General features: G+C 41.6%; 1 protein-coding gene across 1 annotated transcript in view; it reads right to left on the bottom strand.

Moving 5' to 3' along the window:
* Positions 1-17,040, bottom strand: part of LOC129326686 (cystathionine beta-synthase-like) — a 53,598-nt gene extending 36,558 nt beyond the window's left edge. The window contains exons 1-3 of the mRNA XM_054974981.1: positions 17,025-17,040; positions 12,930-13,111; positions 1,122-1,228 (exon numbers count right to left, since the gene is read on the bottom strand). Coding sequence (XP_054830956.1) covers positions 1,122-1,228; positions 12,930-13,105 — 283 coding nt within the window. The 5' untranslated portion in view covers positions 13,106-13,111; positions 17,025-17,040. The remainder of the gene's footprint in view (positions 1-1,121; positions 1,229-12,929; positions 13,112-17,024) is intronic.
* Positions 17,041-23,018: the final 5,978 nt, after the last annotated feature.

Genomic DNA, 23,018 nt, shown 5'->3' with positions numbered 1-23,018 from the left:
GGAAAAGGAATTCTCTGGGAAAGCAGCTAAACCATGAAGAATGACAACTTTAGAAAGTCACATATTTTTACAAGGCATCCCCAGAAGGCAAAAATATGGGTAAAATAGAAGTTTTCTGTGGATTGAAATCAACATGCATCGAGGGGGAGTGAACTCATGCACACCGGTCCCACCCATGCCTATGTACAGTTGTTGGCATGGCATCTACTAGGAAGTGTATACACACAGGCCCCCTCCCTGTTATTTCAATATATGTAATATCTTGTGTAGAGGGAAAATGATTTACCAGAGCCGTGTACCAGAAAATCAGGACTGTCCCTGATAACTAGATAAAATTGATGCATGTTACCTCCTCATCTTACTTCTATTTATCAACTAAGAACATAAGAACATAACAACATAAGAGAAACCATGTTGGGTCAGGCCAATGGCCCATCCAGTCCAACACTCTGTGTCACACAGTGGCCAAAAAGCCAGGTGTCGTCAGGAGGTCTGCAAGTGGGGAAGGGACACTAGAGGCCCTCCCACTGATTGCCCCCCCACACACCATGAATACAGAGCATCACTGCCTTAGACAGAGAGTTCCATCTATACTTTGTGGCTAATAGCCACTGATGGACTTCTGCTCCATATGTTTATCCAATCCCCTCTTGAAGCTGTCTATGCTTGAAGCTGCCACCACCTCCTGTGACAGTGAATTCCATGTGTTAACCACTCTTTGGGTGAAGAAGTACTTCCTTTTATCCGTTCTAACCCGACTACTCAGCAATTTCATTGAGTGCCCACGAGTTCTTGTATTGTGAGAAAGGGAGAAAAATACTTCTTTCTCTACCTTCTCGATCCCATGCATAATCTAGTAAACCTCTATTATGTCACCCCTCAGTCGTCATTTCTCCAAGCCAAAGAGCCCCAAGCACTTTAACTTTTCTTCATAAGGGAAGTGTTCCATCCCTTTAATCATTCTAATTGCCTTTTCTGCACTTTTTCCAGAACTAAACTACTTTTAATTTTTAGTGTTTATGTGCTTAAACAAACACTTTCCCTTATCACTTCCACATTAATGTCTGCAGCACAGCACAGAAAATGTGACAAAGGAGGAAAAGTAAAAAAGGAATACTCACAGAGCTCACATTTAAGCCCATAGGCTTTTGAAATTTTGTTGATTCGTACTAAAGGGGTATGTCCAATTTTTTCCAAAATATTTGACAAAATCTTTGGTTCTTTTGGTCTGCACAAGAGAAAGAAAGGAAAAAACCCTTAAGGTATTTAATGAAACAACAACTACAATATTTATTCTTTGCAAGTGCTTAAAAATTAGGTGCTGTGCAAAACACGTACATCAAAGAATGCACGTCAGTAGTAAATTTGATTACCATTTGGACTCAGTTTAAAGCAGTAGTAATCAAAGCAATGTCTAGTGTTTGACTGGCACTTCAAATTCTACCACACGGCAATAAATGCTTTCTGTAGAGTCATTCATCACACAAAACAGGCTGTTTACCACAAAAATCCAAAAAGAAATATTAGGGGAGATGTGGGGGAAACATTTCCCAATCTATACAGTGAGACACGGCACATGAATGGTTTGCTGCACATCAGCTACTTCATAAATGGCTAATTATTTAAAATAGCTTCCACAAGATGGCTACAATGCATAAAATAGTGCTGAGAGAAAATAAAGTTATGTTTAATTTAAAAAATGAGAAGTGGCTCAAACTTTCCTGAAGTTATCCCCTCTGACCTAAAATGTTTTTCCTCTAATCCCACATTTGGTAGCATATGGGAAACGGAAAGGCTCTCTGTACAGGAATGGTGACTCCCCTTTTGGTATTACTCACATGTTAAATGATAAAGATTGTTTATTACAGGGCTCCTCGTCTGCAAGATTTATTACCTATAGCAGTGTATCTTGATCCTTTTTTAAAAACTCCAGCATGACAGAATTATATTTGTTTTACTTCAGTGATTTCCCAGTACCGTGTATTCACTGATTCCTTACACTTTTTCAGTTTCAGTCTCTCTCTTTCACCTCTACAATTATTGTACATGACCTTTCTTTCTTGTTTCATGGAGTATAGTGATATTTATTTGTATTTGTATTTATTTTTATTTTTATGCATTATCTCTATCTCTATCTTTTTCATACCTTTTATTACTTTATAATGCTTTCCATAATTTCAGTTGCTTTTGTATTTGATGCCTACATACATCTTCCTTCTCACTGTTTTCTTTAAAAAGGCAAGTTATTATAACTATTTTTTGTACAATATTACTTAGATATTTAAGTAAAACACACATTTTAAAAAATTGTATTGGGAGGATAGATTCTTGCAGAAGAAATGTGCCAGTGTTAGCCATCCTACTATTTAAAATGCTAATTGTGTTCCAGACAACTCACTTCATAACCTGGTGCACCTCTAGAGGGCGCTGCCATGGAGGGAAGCCCAGAAGAGGCAGCCTGTCCCTCTGAGAGCACACCACGGTGGGAAGTCCAGGCCGGGATCAGGTGTGGAGCCCCCTGCATTCACCCAGCTAGGATCAGGAGCGGAGCAAGTGGCAATGGCCATACCTAGCTTTCACCCAGCTGGGATCAGGAGTGGAGCAGGTGGCAATGCCCACCCCCGCCTTCACCCAGCTGGAATCAGGCGCGGAGCAGGTGGCAATGCCTGCCCCCCTTCACTCAGCTGGGATCAGACATGGAGCAGTCAGCAATGCCCGCTCCCCTTCACCCAGATGGAATCAGGCGCAGAGAAGGATGCAATGCCCACCCCCCTTCACCCGGCCAGGATCAGGCATAGAGCAGGAGGCAGTGCCCGCCCCCTGCCTTCACCCAGCTGGGGACAGGTACAGAGCAGGAGGCAATGTCCAACCCCTCTTCACCCAGCGGGGAACAGGAGCAGATCAAATGGAAATGCCTGCCCCCCCTTCACCCCATTGGGACCAGATGCGGAGCAGGCACCAATGCCTGCCTCCCTTTACCTGAATGGAATCAGGTGCAGAGCAGGTGGCAATGCCCACCCACCCCCCATCTTCATCCGGCTGGGTTGAGGTGTGGAGCAGGAGGCAATGCCCACCCCTCTTCATCCAGCTGGGATCAGGCACGGAGCAGGTGGCAATGCCTACCCCCCTTCACCCTGCCAGAATCAAGCATGGAGCATGTTGCAATGCCTTCTCCCCCTTCACCCAGCTAGAATCAGACACAGAGCAGGAGGCAATGCCTGCTCCCCTTCTCCCGGCTGGGATCAGTCACAGAGGAGGAGGCAATGCCTGCCTGCCCACCCCTTTCTACAGCCCATTGTATTTTTTCCCACAACAGGCTTTGTTACTAGTGTTCTAATATATCTTAACATTGGCCTGTGCAGTTAGGCAAACTACTTTTGCTTAGGATTAAAGCCACCGGGAGTCGGTTTCGTTTTCTCAGCCATGCCGGACGCTCCTCTCGGCTGGTCCGGGAGGAAACGACCGGGCACCCTGACCGGGCGGCTGATCTGCAAGGATTAGCCCCCAGGACTCCCAGGGAGGGAGCCAGGGTCCGGGACGCGGCGGGAAGAACTCCCCGAAATCAATGCGGGGAGGGAATTGCCCGTTTGTCCCTATGGAGGCCGGCAGATGTGCGCGGCGCCTCGAGTGCCGCCGGGCAACGAGAAACGGCAAGTAAAAGAAACAGGCGGAAGCCTGTAAACAAGCGAATCCCTTCTGTTCTACAAGCGTTTGTGAAGGAGAGGTTGATCTGAAGAAGACTCGCTCTTCCCCTTCGTGGAGTTCCAGAATTTTGTTGGCACCCCCCCCCCCCCAAAATGGCAGCAAAGAAGCAAAGTCCCGCTCTCGGTAAGTCAATCTCGGCCACCTTGCAGAAAGGGGAGTCGCTCGAAGAATTGGTGCGCAGGGCGGTGGTGGAAGCTATAAAACCCTTTGTTGACAAGCTGAACGAAACTGATCAAAGGGTGGGCTTAATTGAAAGCGAGGTGAAAACCATTAAGGCAGCAGCGGGGGGGGCAGAAAAGTCTGCTCTGGAAAGTGCGTCACTTGTGAAGGCTACAAAAAAGGAGTTGAAGTTGGTGGAGAACCAACTGATCGGGCTACAAGTGGAACGAACGCAGTCAATTTTGCGTCTCCAAAACGTGAAAGAGGAGGAAAATGAGGATCTGTGGGATTTGGTCTCGGAACTACTGGCGACACCCGCGAGGACGACTAAAGAAGAGGTTAAAAGCGCCATTTTGGAGGTCCGTCGGGCTTCTTCAAAATATGCAACAAAGCGACAGTTGCCTCGTGAGATCATTATTGACTTTTCAACTAAAAAGATTCGGGACACCATCCTATATAACTCATACAATGCGGATTTGGACTTTATGGGTTTGAAAGTCAAGATTTTGAAGGACGTTCCATTTCTAGTCCGGAAACGGCGTTTTAAATATAAAACGTTTGCAGCTCTTCTGAGGGACCATGGAATAAAGTACAAATGGTTATTCCCGGAAGGAATATGGTTCAGATATAAAGATCAGGCCTATAAGATATTATCAGAAGATCAACTAAAGGATTTTGAGAATAAAAACCCAGAATTCTGCTGCACCAAGAACGAAGAAAAGGAGGAGCCGGAGGGGGGGGGGGAAGAGGAGAGCATTGCAACAGCAGTTGCACAGAGAGAATTGCGTCCGGGACCCAGAAGGGGGAGGAAAGTTTAATCAGAATTTGAAATGTTTATTCTCTGTATGATTAACCACTCCATCATTATTCTATGGAGCTATTTTTGTATTATGACAGTATGAAGGGAAACATTGAAGTGTAGTGTTTAGTGTTTGTAGTTCATTCCCCCCCCCTTTTCTTTTTCCACTCCCCTTTGTCCCTTCCCTCTTCCCTTTCCTTGTGATAGTCTGGTGTAGTGTTTTGTAGTTATGAAAAATAAAAAAAATTATAAAAAAAAAAAAAGGATTAAAGCCACCGTAACCACAGTGACCAAAATAAATAAACAAAAAGAACGCATCATGCGCTCTCCAATATTTCATAGATGAACATAGGGACATGGTTGTAAACCACTACAATTTTCATACTAAGAGAACAAACTGTCTTCATCTCTCCCACTTTCACATCACATGTTGTTAAGACTCTACTCCATTCGCTGTATTAAATCACTATTCAATAATCTGTTTCCTATGAGAAAGTAACAGAGCAGAGTTTCAGTTTTCTGAGCCTATTGAATTCAATGAACTTAGAAGGGTGAGACTCTTCTTAGGATTGCACTGTAAGTGTCTACACCATATTATTAAATGTTCAAATATCTTTCAGCAGCTCCATAGTTTGAAATTGCAGCTTGAGCCTTGCATGGTGCCTTGGTGTTCATGTGCATGTATTTATCTCTAGTGCAAGATGCTTCTGTTTCTTGTGGGAAGGATGACATCTCCAGGAATTCCTGCTAGCAACATTCTAACAAAGCATTACCTAATGGCAAAGATAGAGACAGGGTTTTATCAGGAACAGTGACCAAAAACATATATTTTCCTGGTTTGTATAGACAGTTAGGGCCAAACTACACATTACATTTTACAGACATTTGCCATGGGGACTGACAACCATATTGTAGCTGCAAGTCCTTGGTGGCAACTCTATGTAAAATTGCCAGAGTAGGCTGATTTAGGGCCAAGCTACACATGACGAATGACACTTGAACGGCAAGTGGATTGAGTGGAGGGCAAGTGAACAGGGAGAAATACACTTGCTGTTCAAGTGTCATTCGTCATGTGTAGCTTGGCCCTCAGATTGTGACCCTGGAAGAGGGGAAGGAGGGAGCTCTGCCTCCCCCCACCCAGTGCTGTTTTCTGGATCTGAAACTGCCTAGGGGTTGCAGGGGGTGTCATTTGCCCCACGGAGAGCTGCATGTGCAAGCCTCTGAATCAGGCTCCTGTGGCCCTTTTACACAGAGCTGCCGCCAAGGACTTGTCACTGTAGTATGGTTGCAAGACCCCATGCAGAACTTGTGTAAAATGCACCATGTTCTTTGGTCTTTAGAGCCGATGCAACTAAAAGCTGCCTACCTGAAAATGTATATGTATAATATTACATGGAAAAATAATGCAAAGACTTGAAGGAATCCAAAGGTTCCTTGTCCTTGCACGTACTATATATCCAAAACAGAATAAGTGTAGGTACTCACCCAAGAATACTCACAATACAATGGGACAATACTACTGGAACAGTATCACATAAAAGAAAACTTTGGATAAGCCTGCCTAAATGTGATACATAATCCAACTGGGAATTCATAAAACTACTATTTTCAGCTCTTTCACAGTCAGTTGCAGGTAACACTCTTGCTATAACACTGTCTGGTATTTGGAAGAAGGTCTGTTTATCCAGTAAGCTGCAATGTTGATGAGGGCTCTCCGGAGTGCACACATAATCTCCAGAATGAGATAAGCAGCATAAAACAGCTCTTTTCTATGAGCTATCAGAAGATATTGCAAGTTGGGAGAAGGGACTGCCTAAAATCTTGAATACCTCCCCATTTGCCCTCCAAAGTTCTGAATGCCCTCCATTAAGAATGCCCCCATTTGTAGATCACCCGCCATTAAGAAGAATTTCTCTAGAATAAACTTGTTAAACTTCAGCTCTTTGCCCATCCTTTATATCTTGCATCCCAAAATGCAGGGCCAGCTGCTATAAACTATGGTTTCATTAACTTCAATGAAGTCTAGTTCTCTTTTCCTGTTAATCAGAGAGAGTGATCAAGACAAAACCTGATGAATATGGATATACTAACAATATGCATCTTTGTCATTTACAAGAATACTGTAAATAGTGACATTTTTCTTTTTTCATAAATTTTGCTGTCATTTATTAGTTTAATTTGCCTTATTGGCCTTGATTCCAGTAGAACAATGTTAATAGTCACTGGGAAAATTCTTATCTCAGTGCATGTTTAAATGGAAGGTACAGCAGAAAATGTACATTCATTAACTTATTACGTATATGGGGGTAGGGAACCACATATTGAGTGGGTGGATTTATTGGACCAATTTCTGAAAGTAAAACTGAGCCATTAATTCATGCTTTGAAAATGAGGAGGTGTGTCTGCGTAATCAGAAACTGAACTCTGAACCCAAGTTTCTTGACACAGTGTTCTCCAATCTTCTGCCTCTCTGCCATTGCCAATCAGAAGGGAACCTGGAGGGCCATTTGACTCATGCTTCTGGCTTCCAGGGGGGCCTCAAATATATGCACACATTGTTTTTTTGCCATTGGATAAGTTTTGCAACTTGTGTTTGTGTCTTCATTTTTTTATTATGGCTAGGACCCCAAAAGCTGGAAGTGGCTCAGGCCTCTATGGATCTCTGAGAAAGCCTACCATTGCCAGCTCCCTGTACAGTTTCACTTCTCCATCACGTGACTGACCTCTTTCCCCAGCACCACCTCCCTCCCCCTCCTTTTGCTGCATTGTTCTTCCTAGAGAAATGATGGTCGGGACCTACTCTGGCCCAGCAGCTCCAGAGTGCTCATTTGTGTCTCCCGAAAAATTTTTTCAACTCTGTCACTAAAAGGGCTACTAGCCCTTTAATGTCAAAAACTGAGTTGCAAAGGCAATTGCCATTCCATCACATTCTACTTCTCCAAATAGCACAGTGCAGCACTATGGCTCCTAAACCAGAACTACTAAAGTTGACTGAGGCTAGGTGGCAGTGAGAGGGATGGGCAAGGGAAGTTTGCTACCTGACGTTTCCCCTGTGGGTTGCTTGTCAGGTTGGGAGGGGGAATTGTGTTTTCTCCAGGTGACCATCACAAGCAAATTGTGTGACTGGTATTATTAGGCTTTAGTGACAAAACCAGTATATACTATATACACACATCAGCTTATGTAGCTATACTATACATCCTTTTCAAAGTTTATTTTAACCTCTCACCTTTCATTGACTTTCTGTGTTTTATACCTTTATTATGTTTCAAAGTTTTTACAGAGAAAAACAGAAATCATAAGCAAAAATTATAATAATCTAATTAATATGTTTCAATAAAAATGCTATTAACAACAAACTAGGACATGAATAACTGAAGATAAGTTATCACTAAATATGCATCTTAACCCATCCCAAACAAAGTAAAACAACAAATCTAAATACAATTGTATTCATGCAGCATTTTATACTGTAAAGGCAGTACATTAATACCATATCAATAATTTTCTGAATAAAGATAATTATTTTAAAACAAGAAGGGAACCCACAAGAATTTGCAGGAGGCATCTCATCTTTCCCTGTACCCCCCTCCCCCCACACTATTTCCTTTTTTCCTCTCCCAACACCCTCATACCTCATCAACTTTTCCTACTTCCTTCTATCCTTCCCACCCACTAGCCAACTTACCTTTATTTCCCCTGACCCCCGCCCCCCCATGACCAGGGTAAAGGTTTCTTTCCTTTCCTCCTCCGGGCAAGCTCACCCCACCCCCCCAGAATAGTCTGGTTCAGTTATGTAGTAGCTGCTGCCAGGCTCGGCTAAATTGCGTAGATAATGAGTCACTAGTGCTTGCCACTGGGCCTGTCCCCAGGAAGTTCTCCTCAATCAGGGACATGACAGAGTATGGGGGTGAGAAACTTGCCAGGACTGTTCTTTGGCCTCACAATCCTATTACTGCTCACAGCTTGTTGCGATTACCTATCAACCCCCACCCCACCCCAACAGCCACAGAGATCTTAGAACATAGTCTTATCTTAAAGCTATAGGTATTTTTTCTATCATTTTGTGGAATTTTAATCCTCAAATACTTAAAAAAAAAAGATTTCAGATTTTTCTGTAAACCTGGAGTTTCCTTGTAGGAAAATCTTCCTTATCTGTCCCTGGTTCCATTTTCCAGATTTTTTTCATCCCCGTTCAGTGGTGCAGTTCAGAATTAGATATATGATATATTAGGATTAAGCAACACCGTTATTCCTTCAAACAGAAATGACTTGGATTTTTTCCATATTGTTAGAAATTGTATCTTCTCATGCCTGTTCTTCAATAATAGTCTTACCATACAATCCTGTGCAAAGTTTTTCCAGTCCAAGTCTATTCATTTCAATGGTCTTAAATCCACATAGGATTTGTTAGTTGCAATGACCCAAAAGTTATCCTAGCAGCAGCCAATTGATCTATTTTTCTTTTGTCTTCTTATTTTTATCTTTGAAAATATTTAAAATTTCTAGTACCACAGATTTATGATAATTATTCTTTGTAATTAAACCTTTAACATTTAAATACTTCAGACTAGAACATAAAAATTACATTAGAATCCCACAAGGACAATGTCATGTCCATTTCACCACACCTTCTCCAACATTTATTTATTTCACTTTTAAATATTTTTTCAACTCCAACCATCTCTGATGTCACCTTGATATGGCTTTATAACTCTGACAGAGACACAGAAACCAACCTAATCATACCTTTTGTAAAGACAGACTTCTCATTTTTATCAACTATTTTTATTCCTGAGAGATCTCTGTCTTTTGGTGCTACACCTCTGAAGATGCCAGCCACAGCTGCTGGCGAAACGTCAGGAACTACAATGCCAAGACCACGGCAATACAGCCCGGAAAACCCCCAACAACCATTATTTTTATTCCTATTTTATTTTACTTATTCGACTTATAGTCCCCTCTCCCCACAAGTGGAATCAGAGTAGATCATATCATATAAATATATTCAACAATAAAATCACATTAACAACATAAAATTCAGACAACATGTAATTCAGGCGGCAACCCATATTTTTCAACCCCATCAATACGTTCTATGAGATAGGGACTAGCAGACAAATAGAAAGCTTGTCAGTGGGGAAAAATGAGATGAGGAGTTTTTTCAATCCCTCCCCCATCAGGAGACCAGCGAAGGAGCTCACCTACACCTCAAACTCAACCATATGCCTGGCAGAACATCTCTGTCTTGCAGGCCCGGGTGAAGGATAGTAGATCTTGCTGGACCTTAGTATCAACAGACAGTTCCACCAGGTTGGTGCCAGGAGGACCAAGAAAGCCCTGGCCCTGGTCGAGGCAAAGCAAGCATCCTTGGGACCAGGGACCACCAGAAGCTGTTTTTTGGCCAAATGGAGCACTCTCTGTGGAACATATGGTAAGAGACAGTCCTGCAGATTTGCTGGTCCCAGTCCACTAAGGGCTTTATAGGTTAGCACCAAAACCTTGAACCTGATCCAGTACTCCACTGGGAGCCAATGCAGCTGACGTAAGACCAGTGTTATTTGCGTCCTATAAGGCGTACCTGTAAGGACATGTGCAACTGCATTCTGGACCTGTTGTAATATTCCTGGACCAGGCCCAAGGGTAGTCCTCCATAAAGTGAGTTACAGTAGTCTAATCTGGAGGTGATTGTTTTCTGGATCACTATCAAGGATCAGGAGCCAGATTCCTGAACCTAACAGTCCATGACCTAAGTTACAGGACCTCTGTCTTCAAGGGGTTCAATTCTAAATCTATTTGTCATCAATCATTTAATCCATCTGATGACACTATCAAATAGTATATGATACATTACTGATTCACTTTAGAACTTCTTTGAAAATCTATCAGTTTTTCAAAAAAGTTTAACTTGATTTTACAAAGTATATTATAATTCTTCACAAACTGCGCAAACCTCATTCATGTACTGATACCATTTTACTCATTATATTTCGTAATCTATTTAGTTTTACATTATTGGTGGAAGAGTTACCATTCCATTGAAAATCCATCATCTATGAAGCGTATTTGGTAAAGAGTTGAATTCCTCTATCCTTTTGTGAGGAATTGAATAGTTACATGATTATCTGAAGGTACTTTGCAATCTCAAACAGGACCAGGGATAGGGTAAATCTGGTAGACAATATGTCTCATCACTGCCAAATGCCAATACATCTGGAACTTGTCTTGCTCCTGGAGGGCTGCATGGGAATAAGCAATGTCAGTTGAACAAGGAGCAGCCCAGAATTTATATATCATATGCAAATCTATATCCTAGCACCTTTTTTCATAAATGTCCTTGATATTTAATGCTGGCAAAAAGTGATAATCCTGAAATAGAAGTGTTTCCTTGAAAAGTTTGTCTGAGGCTAGATATGTAGGATTGAGGATTTATGAGTCCTTGTCCTCTAGGACACCGTGTGCTAAACACACAGGCTTCTCATATGAGACAAACTTATCTTTGAACAGCCCAAACAAAATTACTTCCATATACTTATGCTTATCATTAACTTGTTTTATTGCAGGAAGCATTAAGTTACTGGTTTATGTCAAGTTACATAGCCCCAAGCAGAAAACTCTGTACACTTTGCAGAGTGTAAGATGCTTGTAACTTGATAAAGGAGAATAAGGTTTGGGAAATGCGTGAAAGAGTAATGGAGAAAATGTTGTGAGAAGATTTCACACGCCAAATTGTGATTTTGTTTATGGTGCTTTTGAGAAGAGTCACTCTTCTATTAAGAGCGAGATGCAAAAGCTGTTTGCAACAAAAATCACCTGTGTGCAAGTGTCACTGAACCTGTAAACTTTAGGAACACAAAGACGCTGCTGCACATTGTTGTACCCAATGGCACTTTATTTAGGTTTATACAAGTCATCTCTCATTTTGTAAGTTCCCAAGAATAACAAACCATTTTTGTCAGATTGAGAGAAGCCTATCAGTGTTACCATCAGCACCATGACCTGATATCAGCAGGCCTCCAAATTGCACACACATCCCAGTTAGCTAATTAGCCCCATTTATATTTTGAAAGTTATCTCTTGCTTTAAATATGTACTCCTATATGCTACTTGTGCTTCATATTGTCTAATATCAGTCCTAGAATTGGTTATGTTCTGTTTCAGCAATTCTTCAACCCGGTTTTGGATCCTTGCTAATGCTATGTCTTTGTAAACTTGTATTCATTTACCCTATGACATTGTTTATGGAGATGTCCTTGACACTGTATGGAAATGCCTGCCCTTGTCCTTACTACTGATGGTACTAATCTCACGCTATGTAATCCACCTTGAGTCTCAGTGAGAAAGGCGGACTACAAATGACATGAATGAATGAATGAATGAATGAATGAATGAATGAATGAATGAATGAATGAATGAATGAATGAAAGTTCACCTTCTCCCATTTTTGTTATGAAGCAACAACAATGGAGACAGCAGTATTTGTAGAGATAAAACTGAGAATCACCATCCATGGAAGATGTGCAGCTAGCATTTTGCTAGATGTTCCTATGATACCAAAATTATCAGTGGCTACACTTTTGACTCAAGAGTTCACATATATCTTCTAACCAAAACAAGGTCCAAAAATATTTCTGGTAATATATATTACCTGTGGGAGCCATTTCATACAAGCAGTCTACCATGTGGTTGTTGTAATTATCTGAGAGAAATAGGTTAGCATTTATCATTTCTAAGGCACCTTTTCAATTGTACTCTCCTAAATTTCTTTTAATGTAAATAAGTTCATAGATAGTTTTAATTTTAGACACTGGAAACATTGAATGTTCTGATTTTCACCAGGCCAAACATGCAAGATGCTTTGCTTCCACAGACTCCACACAGATGGTTATACCGGTATGTGCTGGACAATCCACAAGGTCATCATTAGTATTTCCCAGGACAAAACAGCCTGTTTTTGCATAGTCTCTATTATGTGCTACAAAAATACAAAACCAAAATAGGAACATGAAAACCTGCCATACAGATAAGCCCTGAGAGTCTGAATGAAACTAGGAAGCCCACATCAGGATTGTGCAGTGGGTTGACACAGATGTATAACCAGCCCAACAAAATCCATCTCATGCAGCAGCTCGGAGCCAAAACTGTATAGAATGTGCTCATAGAAACAATTATGAATATCCTATTTGCTTAGTGCTGTGGCCTGAGGCTGAGGTCAGTGAGGAGAAAACATTTTCTGATTGCAGCAAGTAACACAGCTGCTACTTACAAAGGCACACAATTATGAGGCGATTCCGAGATGGATTTTCCTGGTTTCCATGTACATTTGCTGGGCAAATTGGGATGAATCCATGTGGTGTTAGTTTTGGGTTCTGGGTTTTCCACATCCCCATTGAGGAAAGGACAAACTCTGATGGTTTTGTTGGATGTGAAAACACAAGCCATTGTGAACTAAAAAGAAAGAAGAAAAAAACACAAGCATGTTGATCAACAATCTCTCAATACCTGAACTGTTGCATAGATATCAGGGAGGACAAGTTGGACTGTGCCTGCTTAAATGGTATGTTTAGCATACCTCAAAACAGATTTTGGAAATAAAGGTAATAGAATTAAATTTCACAGAATAGAATTAAATTTCACAGCATATAAATCTGACAGTTCAAGTTAACTGTGTTTCATTGTGATGATCAGATATGAACTGATCACAGGGTCTGTTTAGTCTAGCAATTAATGATTTGAATGCCTGCTGAACAGGTTTGCACTGGGATTTTTCAAAACTGTGCATGTGCAAAAATGCTCCCAATCCAAACTGATTTCCAGTCATGAATGCTGCTACATACAAACATATATGCCATCAAGTTGCAACCAATTTATGGCGACCCCAGCAAAGGGCTTTCAAGGCAAGTGAGGTGCTTTGTCATTGCCTTCCTCTGCAGAGTCTTCCTTGGTGACCTCCATCCAAATACCAACCCTGCTGAACTTCTGAGATCTTCCCTCTCTTAATGTTGCAAAATACTACTTAAAACAAACACTGAATGGTAGGACTTTTTTTAAAAAAACCCACAGTATTCCACATTATTAATTTATATTGATTTATATGACTGATATAATGGTCCATTTAAACCACTGCCTGCTGAACTCTATGGTTTTATCAGGCGTGGCAACTCTAAGGCAAACCAAAACCTGATGGGAGATCTGAGACAGCAGAATTGTTACTGGGGGAAGGGTGATGAAGTACTGGAGAAACTAAATGGGGGACCCCTGACTTACCAGGGAGCTGGACGCGCAAAAAGGTGAGGGCAATAGGGGTCCTTCTCCTCTTCCCTTGTGACTTGGTGCCATGGTGACAGCAGGCTCCTGGGCTTAGCAGCTACCCTACACTGTTCCTGCAGCAGCCATGAGAAGGGCAGAGTGGGGGGCAGGCAGCCATTCCTGCACTTTGCCTGGCCATTCTATCAGTGGCAGCTTTAAGTGTAAGGGTGGGGCAAGGAGGGAGGGTTCTCGTCTCCTCTCACTCCAGGATATCTGAAACTGAGGTTTTAGAACTGGTATACTGATCTTCAGTAGGATCCCTTCAGAAAGAATAATTTCACAGAGGCCATTTAGAACACTAGACAGAAAGATTACATAGCAATGTTGGTTGTGGTAAAGCTATTGTTTGAATGATTTAGCACTAGTGATTTTATTACAGCCATAACAGCTAAAGCAACAACTTCCACTTGTCCAGTCCAGCAGACCTATCCACCTCTGCCCAACTCATCAAAACAAAGCCTTGACTCACTTGCTTTTCAGAATACTAGGGCTATGATCTCAGCTCTAGGGCTATACAAATAAACTTTTGGTGCTAGGGGAGCTGGCTGCGGCTCAGCCATTACTCCTGATAGACCATCAGTCAGTGCCTGTGCTTCACACAGCAGTGCAGAATTTAGAATAAGTTGGAAAGCTCTGGAGCAATAGCTATTTATTTCTGTTATTTCTAGTCTGCCTTTCTCACTGAGACTCAAGGTGGATTGAACACTTAGGGGTGCCATTCCCCTGCCTGGGGTGGGGGATCCCCCCACCCCTACTTATCTGGGTGGTGTGGCATATCCCTGGGTAGCACGGCACACTCCCACTCCCACAGCATTCCAATTCAGGCAGAATCATGCCCTGCAGTGGGTCTGATTCAGGATGAATCACGCCTCGCAGCAGGCTGATTCAAACACCTGGTGACCATGGGAGCGCTCCCAGGCTGCCCTTTCACCCACACAATGACATCACGTCCCAGAAATGATGTCATTACGTGAGCCCTGCAGATGAGCTAAGCTGCTTTGGCTGGGCATAGGGAAGGAGGCATTCCTGTAGAGGGAATTCTTTTCCCATCAGGAAATGTTAGTTTGGCTCGCTTGGCATTTTTTGCCAGGATTAGGAAGAAAGAGTTTTAAACACAATGGCAGGGAGAGCTGTTTTAAATACAAATCTGGAAAGAGGGAAGGGGTAGAGCAAGTCCCCTATAAGAATATCCAAATGCTAAGACTTGCCCCAATGCCTGCACAAACCAACCAATTGTTTTCTGCACATGCAAAATATAGGTCTCTTCCTCAAATGTTATTCTGAACGAGCTACTAACAGATGCACCAGTAAATCTGAAGGCTCTGTTACAAACATGGACCTGGTTTGTAATGTTTTTAAAAGCTGTTTCTCACAGAAAGGTTACAAAGTATGTTGAAAGTACAGCAAAAGCTCGGGATCCAATTATTGTCATGTGCTACATGCACAGCACTCAGTTTCTTTGGGTTTACCACCTTGTTAAGATAAGTTTTGGTCTTCCTGATTATTGCTCTGGGTTATCTGTCTGTCCTCTGAGGAAAACATTTGCTGCCTTGCAATTTCAAATGGTGTCTGAGGCTAAAGTTCCTGCCGTTGTTTATGTATTTGTGTTCAGAGAGAAGTGAGGAATTTGTCATATTATGCATTGTACTTTATAAACTTCCCCAAAGAAAGGTTTTATTTTTAAACAATGCAGGAAAAAATCTGGTTGGTATCTTATGAGATACATTATGCAAAAATCACACCCCTCCTGAATGAGCACAAGTTCCCTTCTATTTGTGAAGGAGGGATTTAAGATATAACTTGTGATCTTCACTAATTTTTAAAAAGCTACTAAATCTATTTACATTACATCCTATGTATGTTTTTTCAGAAGTTCCACTTTACTCAATAGGTGTGTATAGGACTGCAGCTTAGAAGACCTAGTTTTACTGCACACAACACAAGATGTCCAGTAAGGTGGCAGAAGAAATACTGAACCATAAGAATAAGAATGGAAGATAGTGGGAGGGAATTTTTAGCATTTGTAGATCCCTTGTGTTCAAAATGTTTCAAACTCACTACCTTTTACTGTTAGTAACAAACCTGTACACCTGTATTGTTATCCCCATATTACTGATGGACATAGGCAGCTCAGGCTAAGAGAGAGCAGCTTGCCAAGGCTACTTAGTAGCTTCATGGTCAAGGTGAGATTTGAAACAGGGATTTCCCATTTGCCACTGTACCTCACCAGCTTTCAAAGGTTAAAGACGGAAACAGACATTTACATATTTCCACAGAAGGCGTAGTTAATATTTACATTGCTTTAGAGATAATAGAAGGCAATTCTTTTCCAATCAGGAAGTGTGTGTCTCCTTCAAGTGGAAAAACTTACCCTTATTTTGTGAAGAAATAGCCATAAATTGTACTATGTGAAAAATGGAAAGTGCTTAGCATAATAAAATGTAAGATTTCCCTAGGAAAACTTTTCCAGTTGTTTCTTCTAAATCCCAGGGCTGGCATCAGCATTCCCCGAGGTGGGGCATCTGCCAGGGCCCAAGGTTTCTGGAAGGGCCCACTGCTGCCAGCACCCCCTGCCCACTCACTTGCTAGCAGTCCACCACCCACGCTCCCTGCTGTATGCACTGCCTGGTGCCGCTGGAGAAAAGTCTGCAGGCAGCTGTGAACAGGAGCAGTAGGCGTGCTTGTAAACAGAAAAGGGAAGGACACACAGGTAGGTGGGAGGCATGCAGATGGGAGGGAAGAAGGGCATGAGTGCCTAGTGATGCACAGGGGAGGGGATGGGGCCCTGGGAATTCTGTGCTCCCCCCACCTAAAAAAATCCTGAAACTGGCTCTGCTAAGTCTAGTATAAAAATCATGGATTCTGCATTATTTTTAAATTACTTGAAAGGAAAATGTTTGTTTTTAAATCTCACTCATCTACACAGTTAGGAGACTGAATGAATAGCAACAAAACTAACAACTTTCAACAAATACAAAATCAAAACAAATATTATCTAACCAATTCAGAGACAAGTGTACATAGTGAGGTATCAGAGAAGAGAAATGCTCACCTGCTCTTCAAGGTGCTTGCCGAGCGCCTGCTGTTAGTAAAGCTGCTGGCTGACTTATATCTGAATCTGTGATTCAGGCAGCCAGTAAGCTGTCTTGAACACCGCACAAAGAGCAGTGATTGGCTTGTGTTCATTCATATGGCATATGTTTATTCATGATCAGTGTACAATCTTTCTTCAAATGACAATGATCAGATTGCAGGTGGCATATGTGTTTATCTGTTGTTATTGATTTAAGATTATTTTGTTAAATAAAGAAGCATGCTTTAGTTTATTGGTTTGTATAGTTACTGCAATACTTTGTAGAAGAACTAACGTTTGTCTTGCAGTCAGTGTGGTGTACTGGTGAACACATTGGTCTACGTTCTGGGGTTACCCAGGGTCAAATTCCTACTCTGCCATGGAAGCTTGCTGAGTGATCTTCATCCAGTTACACTCACTCAACCTAACCTATCTCAAGGGTTGTTGTGAGGATAAAATGGAGGACAGGTAAATGACGTAATCTGCTTTGGTAGGTTTTGCCAACTCCCGACTGAGAAATTCCTGGAGATTTGGGGGTGGAGCCTGGGGAGGGGATGGACCTCAGCAGGGTATAATGCCATACAGTCGACCTTCCAAAGTATTCCTTTTCTCCAAGAGAACTGATCTCTGCTGTCTGAAGATAAATTATAATACTGGGAGATCTCCAGACCTCAGCTGGAGGCTGGCAAGCCTATTTTTGGATTCCCATTTACTAAACATTTGACAAGCTGATGATCAGATTGTGGATAGGTGTCACCAATTGTTGCAGGTTTTTTGGAGAACTCACTCACATTCACTTGTCACCTTATCTGACATGTGCCTGTGCCTTTCATGAGACCAATTACCATAGTTTTGTAAGAAACATAGCAATGCACAGAGCAAGGTATCCGCCACACAATGATCCCAAGGTCAGACAACTATGGCCTAATTCAGGCTGCATCAAATCTTGACAGGATATTTATTTATTTATTTACTTAAATTTATAGTCTGCCCTCCTTAACCAAGTGGGCTCAGGGCAGATCACAACAATTTAAAACACTCTACACATGTGTAGAGAGACATACTCTAGCTTCAAGTGTGCTGAGCAGAGATGGGCACAAACCGGAAAAAACCTGAACTGTGCAGTTCGTGGTTCATCACATTCCACGAACCGTGAACCAAAAACTTTCATGAACCTGCCCCAGTTTGTGAACCGATTCGTTTGGTTAGTGAAAACGTCACATCCGGGTCAGCAAATCGTCACTTCTGGGCCAGCAGAAGGCCACTTCCAGGTCAGCAGAAGGTTTGCAGGAAGTCCATCCCCTGTTACCTAGGAAACTGATTGATCAGCGCCAGGCTGTCTGCAGTGACAAACCAAAAAATGAACCAAACAAACCAGCCTGAAGTTCGTGGCAGTTCGTCAGAAATGGGTTCTCTGATAAACTACCGGCTAGCGAATCACGAACCAGTCCTGGGCCGTTTCCAGACGGCTTACCTGGCTCCAGAACGTTGCGCCATCTTGTGGGGAAAACGTGAAATATCGCGTTTTCTCGCACAAGTTAAAAGATCTAAGCAATGTTGTATCTAGCAGGTTAATTCCCACCATGCTGTAATCTGAAAACTTTGGGGGCACAACATTATATGGCAAGTTTCACTTTTGAAGGGAAGTCATGGTGTGTACCAATCTAAAGTCATATAGAGTTGTGGTAAAGCAAAGCAAATTGTTAGCCAGACAGAGCTCCAGCATGATTAGAGACATCAAGGACCTAGAAAAATAGGCTAAAAGAAAAGGTCTTAGTCCCAGCTGGCAATCCCTGTCATACATGCTGAATGGCAGCATGCCAGACCATTTTATTAATTTAATTTAATTTATGATATGCCACCTCTTCAGAGTCCTGCTTGATGCAGCTTAAAATTAAAATGACCACAATATTTAAACACAAGCCATTGGACATAAACAGAATAAGAACTGTCCATAAAACAGAAGCAGACCATTAAGAAGCTGATACGATTTTTTTTAAAAAAAAACTTTAATTAAAAGCCTGGATCATTTCAGGTAGGTATTCATGTTGGTCTGCAATTGAGAAGCAGGATATGAGTCCACTGGCACCTTAGAGACTGACAAGATCTTCATGGTATAAGTTTTTGAGAATCAAAGTTCCCTTCTTGTATCCTGCAAGCCTGGGTAAGAAGATGTGTCACTAGTGTCACCTGTCACCTAAAGAAAGTAAAATAGGCAGCAGGCAAACCTCAAGGGGGACTGCATTCCAAAGATGAGGTGCCATCATAGAAAATGCCCTGTCTCTAGTTGCCACCCACTTTACATCTGACTATGGGGGCACAAAGAGCAGGGCTTTGTGACACAGATCTTAACTGATAATCATAAGCTGGATAGTATGGCAGGAGACAGTCCTTCAGGTACCCCAGCCCCAAGTCAATCAGGGCTAATTATCTACCCCAAGTAACTATAGGCAAACCTCTGAGGTGCTGAGCAGCAGCACTGGGGCTTGCCTTGGTCCCAGCCACCAGCCAGGTGGAAGGATGCCATGGTTGTGACTTTTTCCTGTTGTCATTTTCCTGATCCATGCTGCCACTGGTTGGTTCCAAGGTGAAACCATGAGGTGGTGGCAAAAACTATTTTGTCAGATGACATCCAATTATCAGACTACCAGTCTCAAAACTCAGCATTCAGAAACACACCCATGACAATAATTAAGAGAACACAAGAAAGTACTTGTAGAACGTTTTCACTTAAGCAAATAATAACCAGAGCAAAAATTTAACAAGAATTTTACAAGAATGACATGAAATATATCTACACAAGTACAACCTTTGTGTCTCCCCTTTTGTCCTTCTTCACAGATAGATGCATAGAGTTTTTCCCCTACAAAAGGTTGCCTAACTCTACCTGTTTTAAAATGCTCTTGGAATAATTATCACTGTGCTACACCATAAAATCTGAATCCCTCCCTACTAGGGTTGTCCACCACCTTATCTTGTCGAGCTGTGTCTGCTGCTATTGATTGCCACCATCTGAGTGGATATTTTTACATGTGAATGTTTTTTTTTAAAAATTATGGTTTTAATTGTATAAATTATTTTAATGTGTTTTTAAAATGTTGTAATCCGCCCGGAGCCCTTCTTGGGGAGGGTAGAGTAGAAATCCAAAGAAAATTAATAAATAAATAAAATTCAGATGGTTCTGATAGTTTGTTACAGCCGTTTTCAAACTTTAGCAACCTGAGGACTCCCATTTTTAAAATGTTTGCAGGCCTCCCAGCCTCTCCTCTACTCCTTCACTAGAACAAACTATATGCAAATATCCCATTTTCAAATCATGTCACAAGTTGTGTATGCCCTACTGAGACTTCTATCCTCTCACATCCTCAAAACAGTACAGTGCAACCCTATAATCAGCTGCACATTAACAGCAAGTTTAATAAAAATGTTTCACTTGTCTGTACATAGCCTGGAAGGTCAGATCTCAGAGGTGAACTGATTCTACAGGGCCACCACTCCAAAGACTCTGACCCAAGTTCTCATCATGAATCTCACCCCTTACTTGGAAAGTAAGAACCTTCCTTATTGGTAAATAACTTCTACATAGAGACCAGTTGAACAAGATTAGGAAGGAGTCTAGAAAAACTTGCAGAGCTACTCTTACAAAGAGAAAAAGACCAATATTACTGAAACCTGAACTTCTGGTATTCACGTGAAAACCAACAATAACTATTACAAGAGGGAGATCTCTGGATCCAATAACACCTGCTGAGACAGTCATGTGGGAAGTGAATTTCCTCCCATCTCCCCACTTTCCACACTTTTGTTTCATGATTCCTTGCTTTATGCCCCCCAAGTCCTGCTCTCCTTCCTATCATTCAGTTTCATAATTAGGCTTCCCACTTGCCAGTGGCGGACAATCTCTGGAGGGTTTATTCCATTGCCCAGTGATTGCTGGCAATCAGTTGGAGGTGGCACACCCCGCCCCCAGCAATCGTCTATCACCAACAGGCAATCTGGGAAAGCATGCACCAGGCATACTCCTGATGGGATGCGATGACATCACTTCCCCGAAGTGACATCATCACGCCAACTGTGGGCATGCTCCCATGCTTTGCTGAGCCAGTTTTGGCCTCAAATGTGCTGAATTAGCCCAGCACAAAGAGCAGGAGCATGCTTGTGGCCAGCATGATGACATTGCTTCCCAGAAGTGATGTCATCACACTTTGCCAGGAATGAGTACAAGGAATTTACTGCTGGCAAGTCCCAGGTCCACCCCTCCCCCCACCGAGAGAGTAAAGGGACTTGGGAACCTAATTCATAATGCAGTAAACAATCACCAAAATTTTCTGAGGCTATCTGATGAGGTCTCAGCAGCCATTTCAGGTGGCCAAGGCAGCTGCAGGCAATATGTTTTCTGTGGTTGCCTAAAAAACTCAAGAAGATTGTCAAGGGATCTTGAGACCAACTTTTACATGTTTATTCTCCCCCCTCCCCCATCCCACTTTTCTTTGCTTAAGATTTTTCTGCTAATGTGGGGGCACCCATTTTGCAGAAATATCTTCCCAAGCTCGGCTTGGCCTCAATGTGTGAATAATTTGAACTGTATACTAGAGACTTGATGGATACAAGATGGCATCTCCCTATCTCTGTGTAAATATGAAATATGTAAAATCATAACAGAAAGCATCTGGGAGAAGGAATATAAGCCATCAGTCTAATAGGTTTGTACTGTGTTTACTTTTTGCGTGTGTTTTTTTCAGTGTTCATAGAAAAATGTGTAAATACACTTTTTAGGGTCTTTTGTCTGATGCTGCAACACCCATCACACCTCTGTCCACAGAAGCCACTCACATCAACCTCATGATCTTTTTAATATGTAACAGTAAAGATAGCGTTATAAGGTTATATAATTTTTATCTTACTGTTACACCCTAAATTGATGCTGTAAATTTAAAATAGCGCAGGATTAGTGGCTGTAGAGGAAGAAGTGAGATCATGTGAATTGAACAGGTTACTATCACATTGCCATTGCTGTTCCATGAAGAGGAGAATGGATTCTGATTTTCCACTGTAAGAAAACCAACTTTTAAGGAGCTTCTTGCAATACAAGTACAAGAGCCATCTGTTTCCAGCAGGGCTCTTGTGCTTTTTAAACAGCTGAACAGCAGACACAAATTCTAGAGTTGAAGCACTGTCAACCCCGGTAGGGGGAATCTTTTCCTGCTACATTTTTACTTGTCATGCAGCTGTTGAAACCACAGAAGGTAAGGAGACAATCCTAATTAGAAAGCTTCATAAGGCACATAAAGAGCATGATCTGAAATAAAAAACAGGAGTACAATTCTTCAAAATAAATTCGGTGGGATACTACATATGTCTGCCTTAAGCTATTTAATGGCAATGTTTATTAAGATTTTCTGAAGTCTACCTGAAAAGGAAACATAAACACAGGGTTGTGTCTTCATTTACAAAATGAATACTTTCATTACAATAAAGGAATGAATATAGTAAGCATCTTAATTAAATATATCAAAAGTCACAATGAAGCAATAATTTTTCTATCATGTGACATTAAACACAACCAATAATGGTTATTTTTCTATCATGTGACATTAAACACAACCTAGTTATTTCATGAACTAAACTTAAATTTGATCATTCATGTAATGTTGATATTTCTACCTGACAATAGCAACCATTTTCCCAGTTCTTTCCCCAGCAACATTAAGAATTTTCAACAAACTCTAAAACCCCAGTACTTGCTGTCCTTTTTGCTGAACTTCAAAATATAGGTCAGTTTCTGGCAGCTTAAAACTCATCTTCTCCTATTACTTAATTCTGGGGGGCTGTGCCTCCATTTCCTGAACTAGGCAATTAAAAACCATGCAGCTATTGACAGACAAAAGACAGCTCTAAATAAGAAGTTAAATTCAACTTCCTTCTATATCCCAATCTATCTATTCCTGAATCTGAAGGTATAAAATCCTGGAA

The sequence above is a fragment of the Eublepharis macularius genome, chromosome 3 (assembly GCF_028583425.1).
Source record: "Eublepharis macularius isolate TG4126 chromosome 3, MPM_Emac_v1.0, whole genome shotgun sequence".
Classification (NCBI taxonomy): domain Eukaryota; kingdom Metazoa; phylum Chordata; class Lepidosauria; order Squamata; family Eublepharidae; genus Eublepharis; species Eublepharis macularius.
Note: the sequence above shows the minus strand (reverse complement) of the source record. Positions and strands in the feature narration are given on the sequence as shown.